This window comes from Oncorhynchus masou, chromosome 19 (assembly GCF_036934945.1).
Source record: "Oncorhynchus masou masou isolate Uvic2021 chromosome 19, UVic_Omas_1.1, whole genome shotgun sequence".
NCBI lineage: Eukaryota > Metazoa > Chordata > Actinopteri > Salmoniformes > Salmonidae > Oncorhynchus > Oncorhynchus masou.
Genome location: NC_088230.1, coordinates 13,847,983 through 13,865,271, shown reverse-complemented (window position 1 = coordinate 13,865,271; position 17,289 = coordinate 13,847,983). Strand labels below are relative to the sequence as shown.

The following is a 17,289-nucleotide window of genomic DNA, read 5'->3' as shown; positions in this document are numbered from 1 at the left end:
TACGTTGTCAGTTTGCGTCACAGGTCGCTAAACTAATCGTCGCGTAATCCCTTCTAAAAGTCGAGAAACCGGCATATTTTCCTCGAAAGTACAAGTTAATTATCTAAAATCCTGGAAATTACGTTTTAATATTGAGCTTCTTGTTCGTTTAATTCGTGTTCATGTTTGGTTTTTGACTCCTTGAAGACGAGAGATCATTGTCCGAGTTTTCCTAGAATGCGCCGTACTAATGCCGGGTTCAAAACAACTGGGAACTTGCACATTTCTAACTTCAGTGCTTTCAAATCAACTGACACTCATATTTAAAAAACGATCTCCGAATGGAAATAATTGATTTGAACCGTCATCCAACTCGGAATTCCAATTGGTGAACTCGGGCCTCTTTCTAGATTTTCGATTTTCCGACCTGCAGATCACTGACGTCATGGTTTGACGTTGTATTATTCCGAATTCCTAGTACTTTTGAATGCGGCAAATGTACGGACAATGTGAAATCCATGTATATGGGGCATAATTTATTTATTTAAATTGACTGATTTCCTTATATGAACGGTAACTCGGTAAAATCGTTGAACTTGTTTTTGTTATTTATAGTTGCATGCATGTATTTTTCGGTAACTGGTGACGACCCGATATTCGGGATACAACAGCGTAACAAAAGTTGAAATAAGATCTGTTGCTTGTGTAGGCTACTAGAATATAGAGTCTTTTTAAGGGCGATATATACGTATCTAAGAAGGCACTGCATGCACGCAAATTTGTATGCATTTGTGTTGCACATCCACATTCATACAGTGCAGCATGCCATGAAAATCATTCCAATATATAGTCTACCCGTTGTCTGTCAAAAGTATAGCCTACCCCTAGATGTCGCTATGTGAGCAGTGCACCTTAGGCTAGTAGGCTACAGCTATTATCTTTCTACCGTTTTGTGTGGATATCATCAACGTTTATTTAGCCATTGTGCGCAATTTTGACTATGTTCACTTTTGCACATTTTCCCCATTTCACCCACCTCAATCTATGGATTGAGTGATTTGACAACTGAGCTGATTGTGTCACCCAATAGGTAACTTAATTGGTGCCTCCTCCCACTGATGTGACAGCACGCCATTAAAGTTTATTAAAAGCTTTTCACAATTCATTTGGGCTTGTTATTATAGGAATAGCGTCCAATGCATCATATTTTCTGAGCTGACCATTTGGGCATATCAGGTTCTCTTGCAATTATTTTACTGTTCATCTGAACCAACAATCAAGGAACCTGTTGCGGTGAAGACCAGATAAAGGTACGTGGTGTCTAATTTTGTAGGCTAGCAAGTATCAACCTAAAATAGCCTATTTTTGTGTTATATGTCGGTGGTTTCTGGGCTACACAAAGGCTACAATTAATATGACTATAGCCTAACACTAATTTGAAGAGGTTCTATACATTTTTCCTATATTTCATAAACAGAAACTGATCAAGTTACTTTGTACAAGTCCAATATCGGACACTTTCAAAAACAATCGAGCGCTCTCGGTCTCCCCCTCTGCCTGTGATTCAAAGCAATGGAGTGAGCATTTTTCCTGTTCCTATGCGCACAACAGACGCTTGCAAGCTCGCGGAAGGTTTACAGCACTTGTAGGCCGACGATTTTCAGCCACAACAATTCACTGCTGGAGTCACATTTAGGCTACTTCATCCGATAAACATCAAGAAATTAATTAGATGAATTATAAATGCATTCAATTCCTCAAAGAAAATGTTTCTGGCACGGAATATCGGCACTTTGTGCAAGAGAGCGACAATTGGAAGGGAGATCATGGTCAATTAGTTCCCTGCGCTAAGGATTGTTGGTAACCAGATTTTCCTGAAATACAGCTGGAGTAGCCTATGGTGCATACCTGGAATACAGATCTTGTCTAGGGTGTTTAAAGGTCTCACAGTTTGCAAGAATGAAAACATTTCAGGGGAGAATTAGCTATCGTTGGCACAACAACGGCAAGAAGAGCTGGCTTTTATGAATAACTATCTTTCATTATGTCATTGTCAGCAAGGGCACCAACGCATAAAATTGAGATGCAGACTCTTCTGAAGGGCAGAAGAGTGGGCTACTGGCTCAGCGAGAAGAAGATCAAAAAGATGAATTTCCTGGTATTTGTGGACATGTGCAGGTAAGAACATTTAACAGGCTATTAGCCTACCAATACATTATGTAACCACGAACGTATTCGTGAAGTTAAGCCAATAGTTTTCCGTCACTTCACAATGGTTTCACGACTTTAACCGTGGGAAACCTGTTGCTGCAATGTAGGCTCCAGGGCTTTGCACCTATTTATACCGCATTCAATTACACACTGGTACGGGACTCAATGCTCGACTTGGACTGAAATAGTTGGGCGCCAAAACTCGGCATTATTGTAAGCCAATATTCCATAATGTGCAGGAACTCAAGCATTATAAAATGTGTGGTGTGTTCCTGCCCAAATCAATTCATGTGCTCGCTGAACGCAAATATCGAGAAATATCACATACTTATTTCGGTTCATGTTGACAATTCCTTGGAATCTTCAATAGGCTATAGTGCTGCCTTCTAGAATGATAGTTTAGTCGTTTTCCCTAGTCGGACATGCATATTATCAATGTGATTAGATTACAGTCAGTTTTTCATCGATGTTTCCACTTCGACCAGCAACTCCTAAAAATCAGAATAAAAACAAATAAAAATGTACTTTTACCAAAAACTTCAAGAAATTGCAGGGTGTGGCAAGCTTGTCTTAACATGTATTCAGAGAGGCTACCTGGCAGACAGGTTTGACTGGTTATTCAGATGGCCAATGACGTTTTACTGAAGCCAGTGATTGGACATGACATAGTCCGGTCCAAAATTATTGGCACTCTTGATGCAGATGACTGTAAAAAATAAATGATACAAATACTGGGCTATTAATGTATGCTCCAACAAAGTGGGAAATAATATTATTTTGTGCTAATACAATTTCTCAAATACACTGCTCAAAAAAATAAAGGGAACACTAAAATAACACATCCTAGATCTGAATTAATTAAATATTCTTATTAAATACTGTTTTTTTTAGATGAATGTGCTGACAACAAATTCACACACATTATCAATGGATATCAAATGTATCAACCCATGGAGGTCTGGATTTGGAGTCACACTCAAAATTAAAGTGGAAAACCACACTACAGGCTGATCCAACTTTGATGTAATGTCCTTAAAACAAGTCAATGAGGCTCGTGTGTGTGTGGCCTCCACATGCCTGTATGACCTCCCTACAACTCCTGGGCATGCTCCTGATGAGGTGGCGGATGGTCTCCTGAGGGATCTCCTCCCAGACCTGGACTAAAGCATCCTCCAACTCCTGGACAGTCTGTGGTGCAATGTAGCATTGGTGGATAGAGCAAGACATAATGTCCCAGATGTGCTCAATTGGATTCAGGTCTGGGGAACGTGTGGGCCAGTCCATAGCATCAATGCCTTCCTCTTGCAGGAACTGCTGGCACACTCCAGCCACATGAGGTTGAGCATTGTCTTGCATTAGGAGGAACCCAGGGCCAACCGCACCAGCATATGGTCTCACAAGGGGTCTGAGGATCTCATCTCGGTACCTAATGGCAGTCAGGCTACCTCTGGCGAGCACATGGAGGGCTGTGCGGCCCACCAAAGAAATGCCACCCCACATCATGACTGACCCACCGCCAAACCGGTCATGCTGGAGGATGTTTCAGGCAGCAGAACGTTCTCCACGGCGTCTCCAGACTCTTGTCACGTCTGTCACATGCTCAGTGTGAACCTGCTTTCATCTGTGAAGAGCACAGGGCGCCAGTGGCGAATTTGCCAATCTTGGTGTTCTCTGGCAAATGCCAAACGTCCTGCACGGTGTTGGGCTGTAAGCACAACCCCCACCTGTGGACGTCGGGCCCTCATTACCACCCTCATGGAGTCTGTTTCTGACCGTTTGAGCAGACACATGCACATTTGTGGCCTGCTGGAGGTCATTTTGCAGGGCTCTGGCAGTGCTCCTCCTGCTCCTCCTTGCACAAAGGCGGCGGTAGTAGTCCTGCTGCTGGGTTGTTGCCCTCCTAAGGCCTCTTCCACGTCTCCTGATGTACTGGCCTGTCTCCTGGTAGCGCCTCCATGCTCTGGACAATACGCTGACAGACACAGCAAACCTTCTTGCCACAGCTCGCATTGATGTTCCATCCTGGATGAGCTGCACAACCTGAGCCACTTGTGTGGGTTGTAGACTCCGTCTCATGCTACCACTAGAGTGAAAGCACCGCCAGCATTCAAAAGTGACCAAAACATCAGCCAGGAAGCATAGGAACTGAGAAGTGGTCTTTGGTCACCACCTGCAGAACCACTCCTTTATTGGGGGTGTCTTGCTAATTGCCTATAATTTCCACCTGTTGTCTATTCAATTTGCACCACAGCATGTGACATTTATTGTCAATCAGTGTTGCTTCCTAAGTGGACAGTTTGATTTCACAGAAGTGTGATTGACTTGGAGTTACATTGTGTTTAAGTGTTCCCTTTATTTTTTTGAGCAGTGTATATTTTAACAATTAATAAAATAAACTAGGTGTCAAAATTATTGGCACCCCTGTTTTCAGTACTTTGTGCACCCTTCCCTTGTGAGTATAACAACACTTAGCCTGTTTTATTTAACCTTTTATTTTGTCAAGGAGTCATACAGAGTCCAAGGTCTCTTTTATGAGCCCAGAATTACAGAGAATGCACACATCAATATAAATACAAAATTCCCAGAAGAAAGAAACCACTGTCAAAAACCACAAACACATTCACCAGTAATACGGTTTTATATTGAAGAACTCATTGGGAGGGATCTTTGCCCTTTCCTCCATTGCACTTATGGACTGCCCTCTTCAATTCAAACCCCAGGATTTCAAAGGGGTTCAAGTCTGGAGACTGAGATGGCCATTACAAAATGTTGATTTTTGTGGTCAATTATACATTTATGTGTGGTTGAGGATATTGTCTTGCTGTAAGATCCACTTGTGGCCAATTTTCAACCAGGTTTTTGGATAAAATGTCCCAGTACTTGGTAGAGTTCATGTTGTTAACCTTAACAAGGGTCCCAGGGCCAGTGGAAGAAAAATATCCCACCATATTTTACGGTAGGTAAAATATCATTTTATGCACAGGTTGTTTTTAAACCACTCTTGTCCGCATTTATTTTACACGTTGTTCAGTCACGTTTGTTACCTTATTAGCTTACAACCTGGTAACTTTACCAGTATATCCAAACAGTTGGGGGCACAGAAAGAAAGGAGAAGTGATGGCTTCTTCAGGAGATCAATAATCATACCAATGAAAGAATGCGATACTGTATCTTGCATCTCATCACACACTTGGTGCTCTTAAAGAGACTGTGTACAGTTTTCAATGCAATAGTTTCTACATAATGTAAACAAAACAATATTCCACAAATGACATTTCAATGTGAGTTATTTGTATCAACATTTTAGCCAATTTATTTACATGGTTACAAATTAGATTTTAGGGCATATGTGCTTCAGATTTAGCTATAATTCATACACTCAATCTATTTTTAAAAAGTTGTATTTTCTGGTGCTCTTAATTCTGTTGTGCTACCAATGAAAAATGTTATTTAGAGCCCTGTGCATGTTACCTCATTTTACATATCCCAGTGAAACAGGAAGCTATGGAAGGCCACAATTCTAATGAGATTGCCAATGGAGTAGTCCGCAAAGCAGCGTTGGGGATGTTTAACTTAACTTATTAACTTAATATCAATTAGAATGATAATGCAGGTTTAATTGATTTTATTTATAGGTAACTTAAGGATACCATTACTTTTGACATCTCATTTTGAGATTGTTTAAAATAAATCTTTCTCTGAGCAATTGTATTTGTATAAAATAGTTTGGTTTTTTTTAAATACAATTTCAGAGCTTTGTATTTATCTTCTACAGTATTTTTTTGCACGTCTTTATCAAGGGTGCCAGTAATTTGACCCAACTGTACCTCGGACTATGCTATGGGCAAGTGCAGTGTTCAGCCTTTCTCATTGTTAAAGCCAAGAACTGAAAAGTGAATGTGGCAAAGTACTGGAAAGTCATAGTCTTGTGCTAGTGAGTTTACCCTACGCCTGTTGATCTGTAGGTAATAGACGTTAATGGCCCAAGTTTGCAGCCTGGTCTCAAGCAGTGTTAAATGCCGAAATTGGGAATTTCCTCTCCATGACGTTTAACACAACAAGAAATGTCACATGGCTCACACAGTGGATAGCGTTCTGTAAAAACTGTAAGGCATCACGATATAAAGCCACTCCTTCAGATGGAGGTATGGATAAGAAAGACGAAAGGGACAGTGTCACTGTTCCTCAACCTCCACGATAAAAACACTTCTGGTCTCCCTTTTCAGCAATGTTTACCCTGTGGTTCACAACCTATGGGCAGGCATATTTTACTTGAACTGATTAGATTGTTGTGGTTGTGACTTGTCAAACACTTCCTGTCTCCCTCTCTCTGCAGGGCCGGACTAGCGCACGGTGGGGGGGGGGGGGGGGGGGGGCTTAATGACACCTTCATTTGGACCAGCATAGCCCCCCCCCTCCCTCAGAATTGACTCCAATGTTTACGACCCAAAATAACTTAACTGTTTCTTAGCGTGGCTATCGACTTTACCACTTCAGCATTTTTAACAGATCTCTTTCCATTCATCAACTGGCCACTGAACAGTTTGGATTGATTTTATGTCAGTAAAAAAATTATCAATCATGACCCAAGGTATGTGGATACTCGTGGAACATCTCATTACAAAATCATGGGCATTAGTATGGAGTTGGTCCTGCCCTTTGCAGCAATAACAGCCTCCAATCTTCTGGGAAGGCTTTCCGCTAGATGTTGGGACTTGCTTCCATTCAGCCACGAGCATGAGTGAGGTCGGGCACTGATGTTGGGTGATTAGGCCTGGCTCGCAGTCGACGTTCCAATTCATTCCAAAGATGATTGATGGCGTTGAGGTCAGGGCTCTGCAGGCCAGTCAAGTTCTTCCACACTGATTTGGACAAACCATTTCTGTATGGACCTTTCTTTGTGCACGGGGGCATTGTCATGCTGAAACAGGAAAGGGTCTTCCACAAAGTTGGACGCATAGAATTGTCTAGAATGTCATTGAATGCTGTAGTGTTAAGATTTCCCTTCATAAGCCTCCCGGGTGGCGCAGTGGTCGACGGCTGTGCCACAGGAAGATTCTGGGTTTGATCGGAGGCTCTGTCGCAGCCGGATGCGACCGGAAGGTCCATGGGGCGACGCACAATTGTTTAGGGAGGGTTTGGCCTGCAGGGATATCCTTGTCTCATCGCCCACTAGCGACTTCAGTGGCGGGCCGGGCGCAGTGCACGCTGACCAGATCCCGGGTGTACGGTGTTTCCTCCGACACATTGGTGCGGCTGGCTTCTTGTTTGGCTGTGCATTGTGTCAAGAAGCAGTGTTGTGTTTCGGAGGACGCATGGCTCTCGACCTTCGACTCTCCCGAGTCTCATCGATGCAACTCCCGTACGGACAAGACTAACTACTACCAATTTGATACCATGAATTTGGGGAGAAAGTGGTAAAACATTTTTTCCCCTTCATTGTAACTAAGGGGCCTAGTCCAAACCATGAAAAACAGCCCCAGACCATTATTACAACTCCACCAAAATTTACAGTTGGCACTATGCATTTGGGCAGGTAGCGTTCTGCAGGCATCCACCAAACACAGATTTGTCCTTCGGAGTGCCAAATGGTGAAGCGTGGTGATTCATTCCAGACCACGTGTTTCCACTACTCCAGAGTCCAATGGCGGCAAACTTTACACCACGCCAGCCGTCACTTGGCATTGCCCATGGTCTTAGGCTTGTGCGTGACTGCTCGGCCTTAGAATCCCATTTCATGATGCTCCTGATGAACAGTTCTTGTGCTGTTGCTTTCAGCGTCAGTTTGGAACTCGTTAGTAAAGTGTTACAACCGAGGACAGACTATTTTTACGTGTTACAAGCATCAACACTCTGCGGTCCCCTTCTGTGCACTTGTGTGGCCTACCACTTCGCCGCTGAGCCTTTGTTGCACTTTTGACGTTTCTACTTCACAATAATGGCACTTAAAGTTGACCGGGATAGCTCGAGAAGGGTAGAAATTGACAAACTGACTTGTTGGAAAGGTGGTATCCTAGGCCTGTGCCCGCTGAAAGTCACTGAGTTCTTCAGTAAGGCAAATGTTTGTCTGTGGGGGTTGCATGGCTGTGTGCTCGATTTTTATACATTTGTCAGCAACCGGTGTGGCTGACAATGGCCGACTCCACTAATTTGAAGGGGTGTCCACATACTTTGTGTGGAACAAAAGCCTAAGCATAACCCCCAGAGAGCGAAATGCTGGTGGCATGCTACAACACCGACATGCATTTCTTGGTCAGATGGTTACTGCATCTGCTTTGCAGGAGGAGGCTAATTAGTTTAATGTATTACTGTTAGTTTATAAGATAGGAGACCCATGGGGCGGCGCACAATTGGCCCAGCGTCGTCCAGGTTAGTGGAGAGTTTGGCCAGCAGGGCTGTCCTTGTCCCATCATGCACTAGTGACTCGTGGCGTGCCGGGCGCAGTTCACGCCAACATGGCCGCCAGGTGTAGTGTTTCTGACAAATTGGTGCTGGCTTCCGGGTTAAGTGAGCATTGTGTCAAGAACCAGTGCGGCTTGGTTGTGTTTTTGTGGACGCATGGCTCTTGACCTTCGCCTCTCACGAGTACTTACGGGAGTTGCAGCGATGAGACGAGTCTAAGTACCAATTGGATACCACAAAATTGAGCAGAAAAAAAGGGTAAAAAATATTATGTATATAACAGACAACCACCCCTGCCCCCACAGTAATTTTTGATCTGTCCTTTAGCAATAGTGGCAGTGACTCCTCAAGTGGACAGCAAGCAAACAAGATAAAAAAATCCAGACCCTTTTCCTTCAAAAATATTTGCTTTTAGAATGTCAGGATATTGTTTTTAAAAAAAGAGGAAATTAATCGATAACCTGGTAATGGTTAGAGTAATGGATTATTTAAAAAATTAAACTGTAAATGTAATCTGTTAAATTACCAGCTAAAATATTGAAATCAGATTATAGCGACATTTAACTAGATTGCATTTAAATTCAGACAGGATGTTTGCGAAAAAAATCATTCAACGTTTTGTTTTCTTAATGACTTTCAAATCAGCATTTGAAACCAGGTGTATGAGTCAGAGACCACTATGACACACCAAATGCATTTGATGGATCGCGGGAAAAGAGTAGGAATATGCTTTTCTAGGCTACAGTCCAAGCTAGGTCTTCCAATGGTGCAACGCCTGTCGGCATCCAAAGATATCCAAGTTGAGTAAACGCTTGGAGGTAAGGACGACCGCAGTGGTGTAGCCTATGGGAAGAAATGGATATCACTTATTATTTATATCTACATAGCGCATTGATATGTCGCCCTGCTGCTCTCTCATTTAGCTATTGGCGCCTTAGCGATTGTGGTGGATGACTTAACAGATGTATGTGTATTTTAACCCAATAATGGATGAATTGCTTGAATGTATGCTGCCTATCAATCGTTGTATTTAACTATTGGACAGCCAGTGAAAAATATGCTTTTGCAACTGCTGCATAATGCAGAGCCCAATCTATGGAATAAAATTGATGGTGCCTCTACCTTCTGAACTGTGGTATTGTGTTCATACTGTCAAAAATTAGTTTAATTCAACAATCACAAGTGGGGCATACACATGCTAAATCTTGCCACTTGATAGTTAGTTGCTAAATGTTTTGACTTTATATATTAATAATATATTCTTCAAGAATCAATGGGTGTGTGTATATATACAGTGCATTCGGAAAGTATTCAGACCAACTGTTTCTATGTTTTGTTACGTTAGCCTTACTCAAATGGATCAAATCGTTTTTTTTTTTGTCTCAATCTACAGTCGTGGCCAAAAGTTGAGAATGACACATTAATTGTCACAAAGTTTGCTGCTTCAGTGTCTTTAGATATTTGTCAGATGTTAAGATGTAATACTGAAGTGTAATTACAAGCATTTCATAAGTGTCAAAGGCTTTTATTGACAATTACATGAAGTTGATGCAAAGAGTCAATATTTGCAGTGTGGACCCTTCTTTTTCAAGACCTCTGCAATCCGCCCTGGCATGCTGTCAATTAACTTCTGGGCCACATCCTGACTGATGGCAGCCCTTTCTTGCATAATAAATGCTTGGAGTTTGTCAGAATTTGTGGGTTTTTGTTTGTCCATCTGCTTGTTGAGGATTGACCACAAGTTCTCAATGGGATTAAGGTCTGGGGAGTTTCCTGGCAATGGACCCAAAATATCAATGTTTTGTTCCCCGAGCCACTTAGTTATCACTATTGCCTTATGGCAAGGTGCTCCATGCTGGAAAAGGCATTGTTCATCACCAAACTGTTCCTGGATGGTTTGGAGAAGTTGCTCTCTGAGGATGTCTTGGTACAATTCTTTATTCATGGCTGTGTTCTTAGGAAAAATTGTGAGTTAACCCACTCCCTTGGCTGAGAAGCAACCCCACACATGAATGGTCTCAGGATGCTTTACTGTTGGCATGACACAGGACTGATGGTAGAGAGCTCACCTTGTCTTCTCCGGACAAGCTTTTTTCCGTATACCCCAAACTATCGGAAAGGGGATTCATCAGAAAAAAATGACTTTACCCCAGTCCTATGCAGTCCAATCCCTGTACCTTCTGCAGAATATCAGTCTGTCCCTGATGTTTTTCCTTGAGAGAAGTGGTTCTTTGCTGCCCTTCTTGACACCAGGCCATCCTCCAAAGGTCATCGCCTCACTGTGCGTGCAGATGCACTGACATCTGCCTGCTGCCATTCCTGATCAAGCTCTGTACTGGTGGTGCCCCGATCCCACAGCTAAATCAACTTTAGGAGGTGGTCCTGGTGCTTGCTGCCTTTCTTGTGTGCCCTGAAGCCTTCTTCACAACAATTGAACCGCTCTCCTTGAAGTTCTTGATGATGTGATAAATGGTTGATTTAGGTGCAATCTTACTGGCAGCAATATCCTTGCCTGTGAAGCCCTTTTTGTGCAAAGCAATGATGACGGTACGTGTTTCTTTGCAGGTAACCATGGCTGACAAAGGAAAAACAATGATTCCATGCACCACCCTCCTTTTGAAGCTTCCAATCTGTTATTCAAACTCAATCAGCATGACCGAGTGATCTCCAACCTTGTCCTCGTCAACACTCACATCTGTGTTAACGAGAATCACTGACATGTTAACTGGTCCTTTTGTGGCAGGGCTGAAATGCAGTGGAAATGTTTTTGGGGGATTCAGTTCATTTGCATGGCAAAGCGGGACTTTGCAATTCATCTGATCACCCGTCATAACATTCTGGAGTATATGCAAATTGCCATTATACAAACTGAGGCAGCAGACTGAAATTAATATTTGTGTCATTCTCAACTTTTGGCCACGACTGTACACTTAATACCCCATGTTTTTAAGAATAAAACTGAGATGCATAAAATGTAAGTATTCAGACACTACTCAGTACTCACCTTTGGCAGTGATTATAGCCTTGAGTCTCCTTGGGTATGACGCTACAAGCTTGGCACAACTGTATTTGGGGAGTTTCTCTCATTCTTCTCTGCAGAACCTCTCAAGCTCTGTCAGGTTGGATGGGGAGCGTCGCTGCACAGCCATCTTCAGGTCTCTCCAGAAATGTTTGATCAGGTTCATGTCCGGGCTCTGGCTTGGGCCACTCAAGGACAGTCAGAGACTTGTCCCGAAGCCACTCCTGTGTTGTCTTTGCTGTGTGCTTAAGGTCGTGTTACGGCTGGTTTGTCACGCAAATTTGAATTTAAAATAAACTTTTTATTATCCCCATCTGTCATGTCAATGTGAGAGGGTTTCGGCCAGCTATCTCATAGTAGACATGTTAAAAGGACTTATCTGATGTATTCTCTATTGCCACGAAGTTGTAATGAGGGTTCCTTTTCTCCTTTTCCCTTAGGAAACGAGGCATAGAAATGGTTCAGGTAAGTTTCCTTTAGACTGTTTATCCTAACCTCACACCAGTCATACTGGTGTTTTCTTGTCCTTCAATGCAAGATGCAGTTCTGATATGGGGAACCACACCTAACTCCAATCAAATTTTATTTGTCACATGCACTGAATACAACAGACCTTAGTGAAATGCTTACTTACAAGCCCTTAACAAACAATGCAGTTTTAAGAAAAACAAGTTAAAAATAACATTATTAAAAAGCAGCAATAAAATAACAGTAGCAACGCATTGTACAAGGGGTACCGGTACAGAGTCAATGGGCGTGGGGCACAGGTTAGTTGAGGTAATATGTACATCACAATATGTACTCACAAATTCTGTATGTATTTTTCTGCTACCTCATTAACACTAGAACCACCAAGATGGTTAATCTGACTGTTTTCAATTTTGTAATTTTAACCTTGAATCCACCTGTCCCTGACCTGTTCTAAATGTGTGTATTTTACACTAGCAGTACTTTGAGATAAATATCGTTGGATTCTGGGGTAAACTTTGAACATAGTTATACTCAGAGTATAGGAACATAAGTTACAAAGGTGACATGAGGGGTGCCCTAATGAAGCTCGGGAGGGGCTGAGTGCAGGGAAAACAATCGCATGTGACAGTACTGATAAGGGGAGAAACCGTTGAGGGCTCGTATCACTTAGTTCCCTGCTTCGAAAGAATGATGTAATGTTTATAGATCAGGAGACTCCACCCAAAGTGGGGTATGAATACCACCACGGGGGAAGCCATGTCTTGGTCTGAATTACAGCTGTAACGACCCTTTGGGAAGAATTGAACTTGGTTAAGCTTCTCTAGTGTCCATTAGATCGTAACAATATCATAAGACAACTTTCTGAGCATTTCTACACCCATTTTGACAGGCATGGCTCTTGGATATCAATAGACACCAGTCTAATAAATCCATTTAATATACACAATCAAAGGTCATAAACATACTATGTATTTAAAAAGAACAGAATAGCGTGTTGAGTTTTTATCTGTGCTTAATAGACATTGGCTGTGCCATGCCAATGAAATCAACTTGTTAATTTAGCAGACATCACACGCTTATTCCTCTGCCCGACCAGTCAACACACATGTTACAGCATAAATACAGAAAAGGGTATTTTTCCCCGAAATGTCTATTGCTGATTCCTTATTTGTCAAGTCACGCTACACTGGTTAGCAGTCTCTTAATTCTCAGTTTGATAATTGATAATATTTTCACCCATTGTCAATGTCATCTTGTCTTAAGGCCACATCTATATGTGTATGACGATGGGTCAATCTCACATTTGAAATTGGTTTTAATATAGTTTAGGTGTAGTTTGGATGGAACATGAGCTGGGAAGGCAACTGTCTTAATCCTCGTTCACACTCAAAGCATTAATGCTCAAATCCGTTATGGAATACTGACCACACGTTAAGTTACAGGTGACCACATCAGATCTGTGTGTTCAGACGGCAGTCACTTAGCTGCGCTAGTTGTCATAGTAATGACAGGGGTGTGCGTAGTGGTGTAGGCTGGTTGGTGCTCACGCTTCATATCACTCAAGTTATGTAGCAAGGTAAGGCAACAATGTCTGCCATGGACCTTTCCCAGTTACTTTGAATGTTCAAAATCAGTCTAAGAACACGTTTAAAGCCTCAGATAAGATTATCAAACTTCCCAAGCAAGTCCTATTTGGCGAGCCGCAGCTAGCTAGGAAGCTGTTCAGCTTTCTAGCACATTCACTCATTTGTTTGTAAACAATTAACAAGCTAGTTAGCTACCTACCACCTGTTTTTGTCAAACTGTCAGAGTAGTTTTCACTGAAGAGGTCTTAGTCACTCAATTCCACATCTCGCTTAGGCAGGGTTTCCCAAATTCAGTCCTTAGGACCCCAAAGGGTGCACATTTGGGGTCCCAAGGACTGAGTTTGGGAAATGCTGCGCTAAGGCATTTTGCGGTATTTCTCAAGTAAAAAAACCATTTGGAAGAAACACTCCGCAGTGCACTACTAGCTATCAAGTCAGCTGCTGCTGCGCTCAGGACTGATTTATGAGAACATGACTAACTTCAGCAAGCTGTCAAACATTGCAAATAAACTATACATGCTGTTTTAGTGCCCATAATCACTAGCTAGTTCCATCTGTCTATGAAGCAAGCTATTAGCTACCAGGCACATTGTGCAGGCAGGCCACGTTAGCTAAATCAACTTTCAAGTCACTGGTGAGTAGAAAAGTGCTTTGGTGCAGTTTTTAAATATTACCGTAGTGTGCATCTGTCTGGCAGTGTTTCATTTAAGCAATAATACATGAGGCCATGTGTTATGAAATTTGTCATGGCTGTGATGTGATCATAGCCACGAGGCGAAGTAGAGTAACCACCATTGTCTAAAGCAAATTATATTACAAAACAGGTCGCAGCGGGACACAAGATGCGCACGAATGGCTTTTGAAATGTGGAATATTGACAAGTGGCAGTTGTAATGCAAGTATGCATCGTTTCAATTATAATTTTGACAAAAAGTGTCACTTGTGCTCACTCTCAATCACATCAGCAAGTGGCCGCTTGATAAAGGGTTCTTTCAACAACATTGGCGAGGTGTGTCTTATGCAAACATGTCTAATGCTCTGCATAATTTGGGCAGGTCTGTCTCACTCTGTAGATTCTGCTATACGATTGGAAAGAGCACAATCAGCGCAGCTGTTTCTCTGTGCATGACTTCTCCATTGCTGTTACCATGCACATTTTTTTTGTTGTTGAAAGGATCTGTTTTGATTTAGTTTAGCTGTTTTTAGAGCACAATGTATAACATTACATGAACAAGGGGAACCTGATCCTAGATCAGCACTACTACTGACACACTTGACACTTTTTTATTTAACCAGGCAAGTCAGTTAAAGAACTAATTCTTATTTTCAATGAAGGACTAGGAATAGTGTTTTAACTGCCTGTTCAGGGGCAGAACGACAGATTTGTACCTTGTCAGCTCGGGGGTTTGAACTTGAAACCTTCCGGTTACTCGTCCAACGCTCTAACCACTAGGCGACCCTGCCGCCCCACATACAGCCCCTGATACCATTACGCTAACTACAATGATGTAACGGTACAAACACAAATACTGAAGATATTGTTTGCTGAAGATATTTGTGATGACCCTCTGTCCTGCCAAGTCTAAACTTATTTCATTATTATATTATATATATTTTTTTGCCAAAAGTGAAACGACAGATTGAAGATTTCAGGAAAGTGTATGATGTAACATGTATAGTCGGTTTTCAAAATGGAGGCCTGTGTGGAAAGTTGAATAACCTTTCTGGTTGCAAAGACTCTGGCATACGCCATATACTCTGAAATAGAACTTCTCATCTTTGACGCAAACTGCAAGGAAGGGTAAAAATGTGAGTTGGATCATATTGGTAGGTCAAATAATTTTAGCTTACTGTAAGAGGAACATTGCAGTCTTCATCTGGTTTTGGTAGACATCAAATAAAATGTTATTGGTCACATACACATGGTTAGCAGATGTTAATGCGAGTGTAGCAAAATGTTTGTGCGTCTAGATCCGACAGTGCAGTAAAATCTAACAATTGCACAACTACCAAATACACACGTAAAGGGACGGAATAAGAATATGTACATATAAACATATGGATGAGTGATGGCCGAGTGGCATAGACAAGATACAATAAATGGTATAAAATACTGTGTATACATATGAAATGAGTAAATAAAGATTATTAAACTAGTTATACATTTATTAAAGCGGCCGATGATTTGTGTCTGTAAGCAGCAGCCTCTGTTAGTGATGGCTGTTTAACAGTCTGATGGCCTTGAGATGAAGCTGTTTTTCAGTCTCTGTCCCAGCTTTGATGCACCTGTACTGACCTCATCTTCTGGATGGTAGCTGGGTGAACGGGCAGTGGCTCGGGTGGTAAGCATTTCACTGTAATACACCTGTTGTATTCGGCGCATGTGTCAAATAAAATGTGATTTGTTGTACTTGATCTTTTTGGTCTTCCTCTGACATTGGGGGCTGTAGGTGTCCTGGAGGGCAGGTAGTTGGCCCATGGTGATGTGTTGTGCAGACCGCACCATCCTCTGGCGAGCCTTGCGGTTGAGGACGGTGCAGTTGCCATTCCAGGCAGTGATACAGCCCGACAAGATGCTCTCAATTGTGCATCTGTAAAGGTTTGTGGGTTTAGGTGACAAGCCAAATTTCTTCAGTCTCCTGAGGTTGAAGAGGCGTTGTTGCGCCTTCTTCACCACACGGTCTGTGTGGGTGGACAATTTCAGTTTGTCTGTGATGTGTACGTCGGAACTTAACTTTCCACTTCTCCCCTACTGTCCCGTTTGTGGATGGGGGGGTACTCCCTCTGAAGTCAACCATCATCTCCTTTGTTTTGTTGACGTTGAGTGTGAGGTTGTCTTACTGACACCACACTCCGAGGGCCCTTGCCTCCTCCCTGTAGGCTGTCTCGTCGTTGTTGGTAATCAAGCCCACTACTGTTTTTGTCTGTGCATGCTCTGAGGACGTGGCTATGGATGCCGTCTGGGCCATCAGCTTTGCAGGGGTTAACACGTTTAAATGACTTACTCAAGTCGGCCACGGAGAAGGAGAGAGGGGGCCCGCAGTCCTTGGTAGTGGGCCCCGTCGGTGGCGATGCCTGCTTTGAGGGAAATGCAAAGGTTTTTAGTTTGTCTGAAAGCAAGACCTCAGTGTCTGTGACGTGGCTGGTTTCTTTTTGTAGCCTGATCGTTGCCTGTAGACCCTGCCACATACGTCTTGTGTCTGAGCAGTTGAATTGTGACTTTGTCCTGAAACCGACATTTCGCTTGTTTGATTGCCTTAAGGCAGGAATAACTCTAGGAATAAAGTTCTTTCCATGTTGAATACGGTGGTTTGCGCTTTCAGTTTTGCGCAAATACCACCATCTATCCACGGTTTCTGTTTAGGGTAGGGTTTAATAGTCAAAGTGGGTACAACATCTCCAATGCACTTCCTTATAAACTCACTCACCGAGTCAGCCTTTTAAATCTGTGTTTATTCTCTGAGGCTTCCCGGAACATTTCCCAGTCCGTGTAATCAAAACAATCTTGAAGTGTGGATTCTGATTAAACAGACCAGTGTTGAATGGTTCTAGTCGCGGGTACACCCTGTTTGAGTTTCTGCCTGTAGGAGCACAATGGATTCGAAAATTGATTCGTGGTCG

The 17,289-nt window shown here is 42.5% G+C and overlaps 1 protein-coding gene across 3 annotated transcripts in view; it reads left to right on the top strand.

Moving 5' to 3' along the window:
* Positions 1 to 735: 735 nt before the first annotated feature.
* itpk1a (inositol-tetrakisphosphate 1-kinase a) overlaps positions 736 to 17,289 on the top strand; it is a 63,892-nt gene continuing 47,338 nt past the window's right edge. The window contains exons 1-3 of one of the 3 annotated variants that reach the window (XM_064925024.1): positions 736 to 1,289; positions 2,037 to 2,157; positions 12,052 to 12,076. In XM_064925024.1, the coding sequence (XP_064781096.1) occupies positions 2,063 to 2,157; positions 12,052 to 12,076 (120 nt within the window). In that variant the 5' untranslated portion in view covers positions 736 to 1,289; positions 2,037 to 2,062. Of the gene's footprint in view, positions 1,290 to 1,552; positions 1,840 to 1,886; positions 2,158 to 12,051; positions 12,077 to 17,289 lie in introns of those variants that run through there. The other 2 variants (XM_064925025.1, XM_064925023.1) reach the window with 2 other exon arrangements.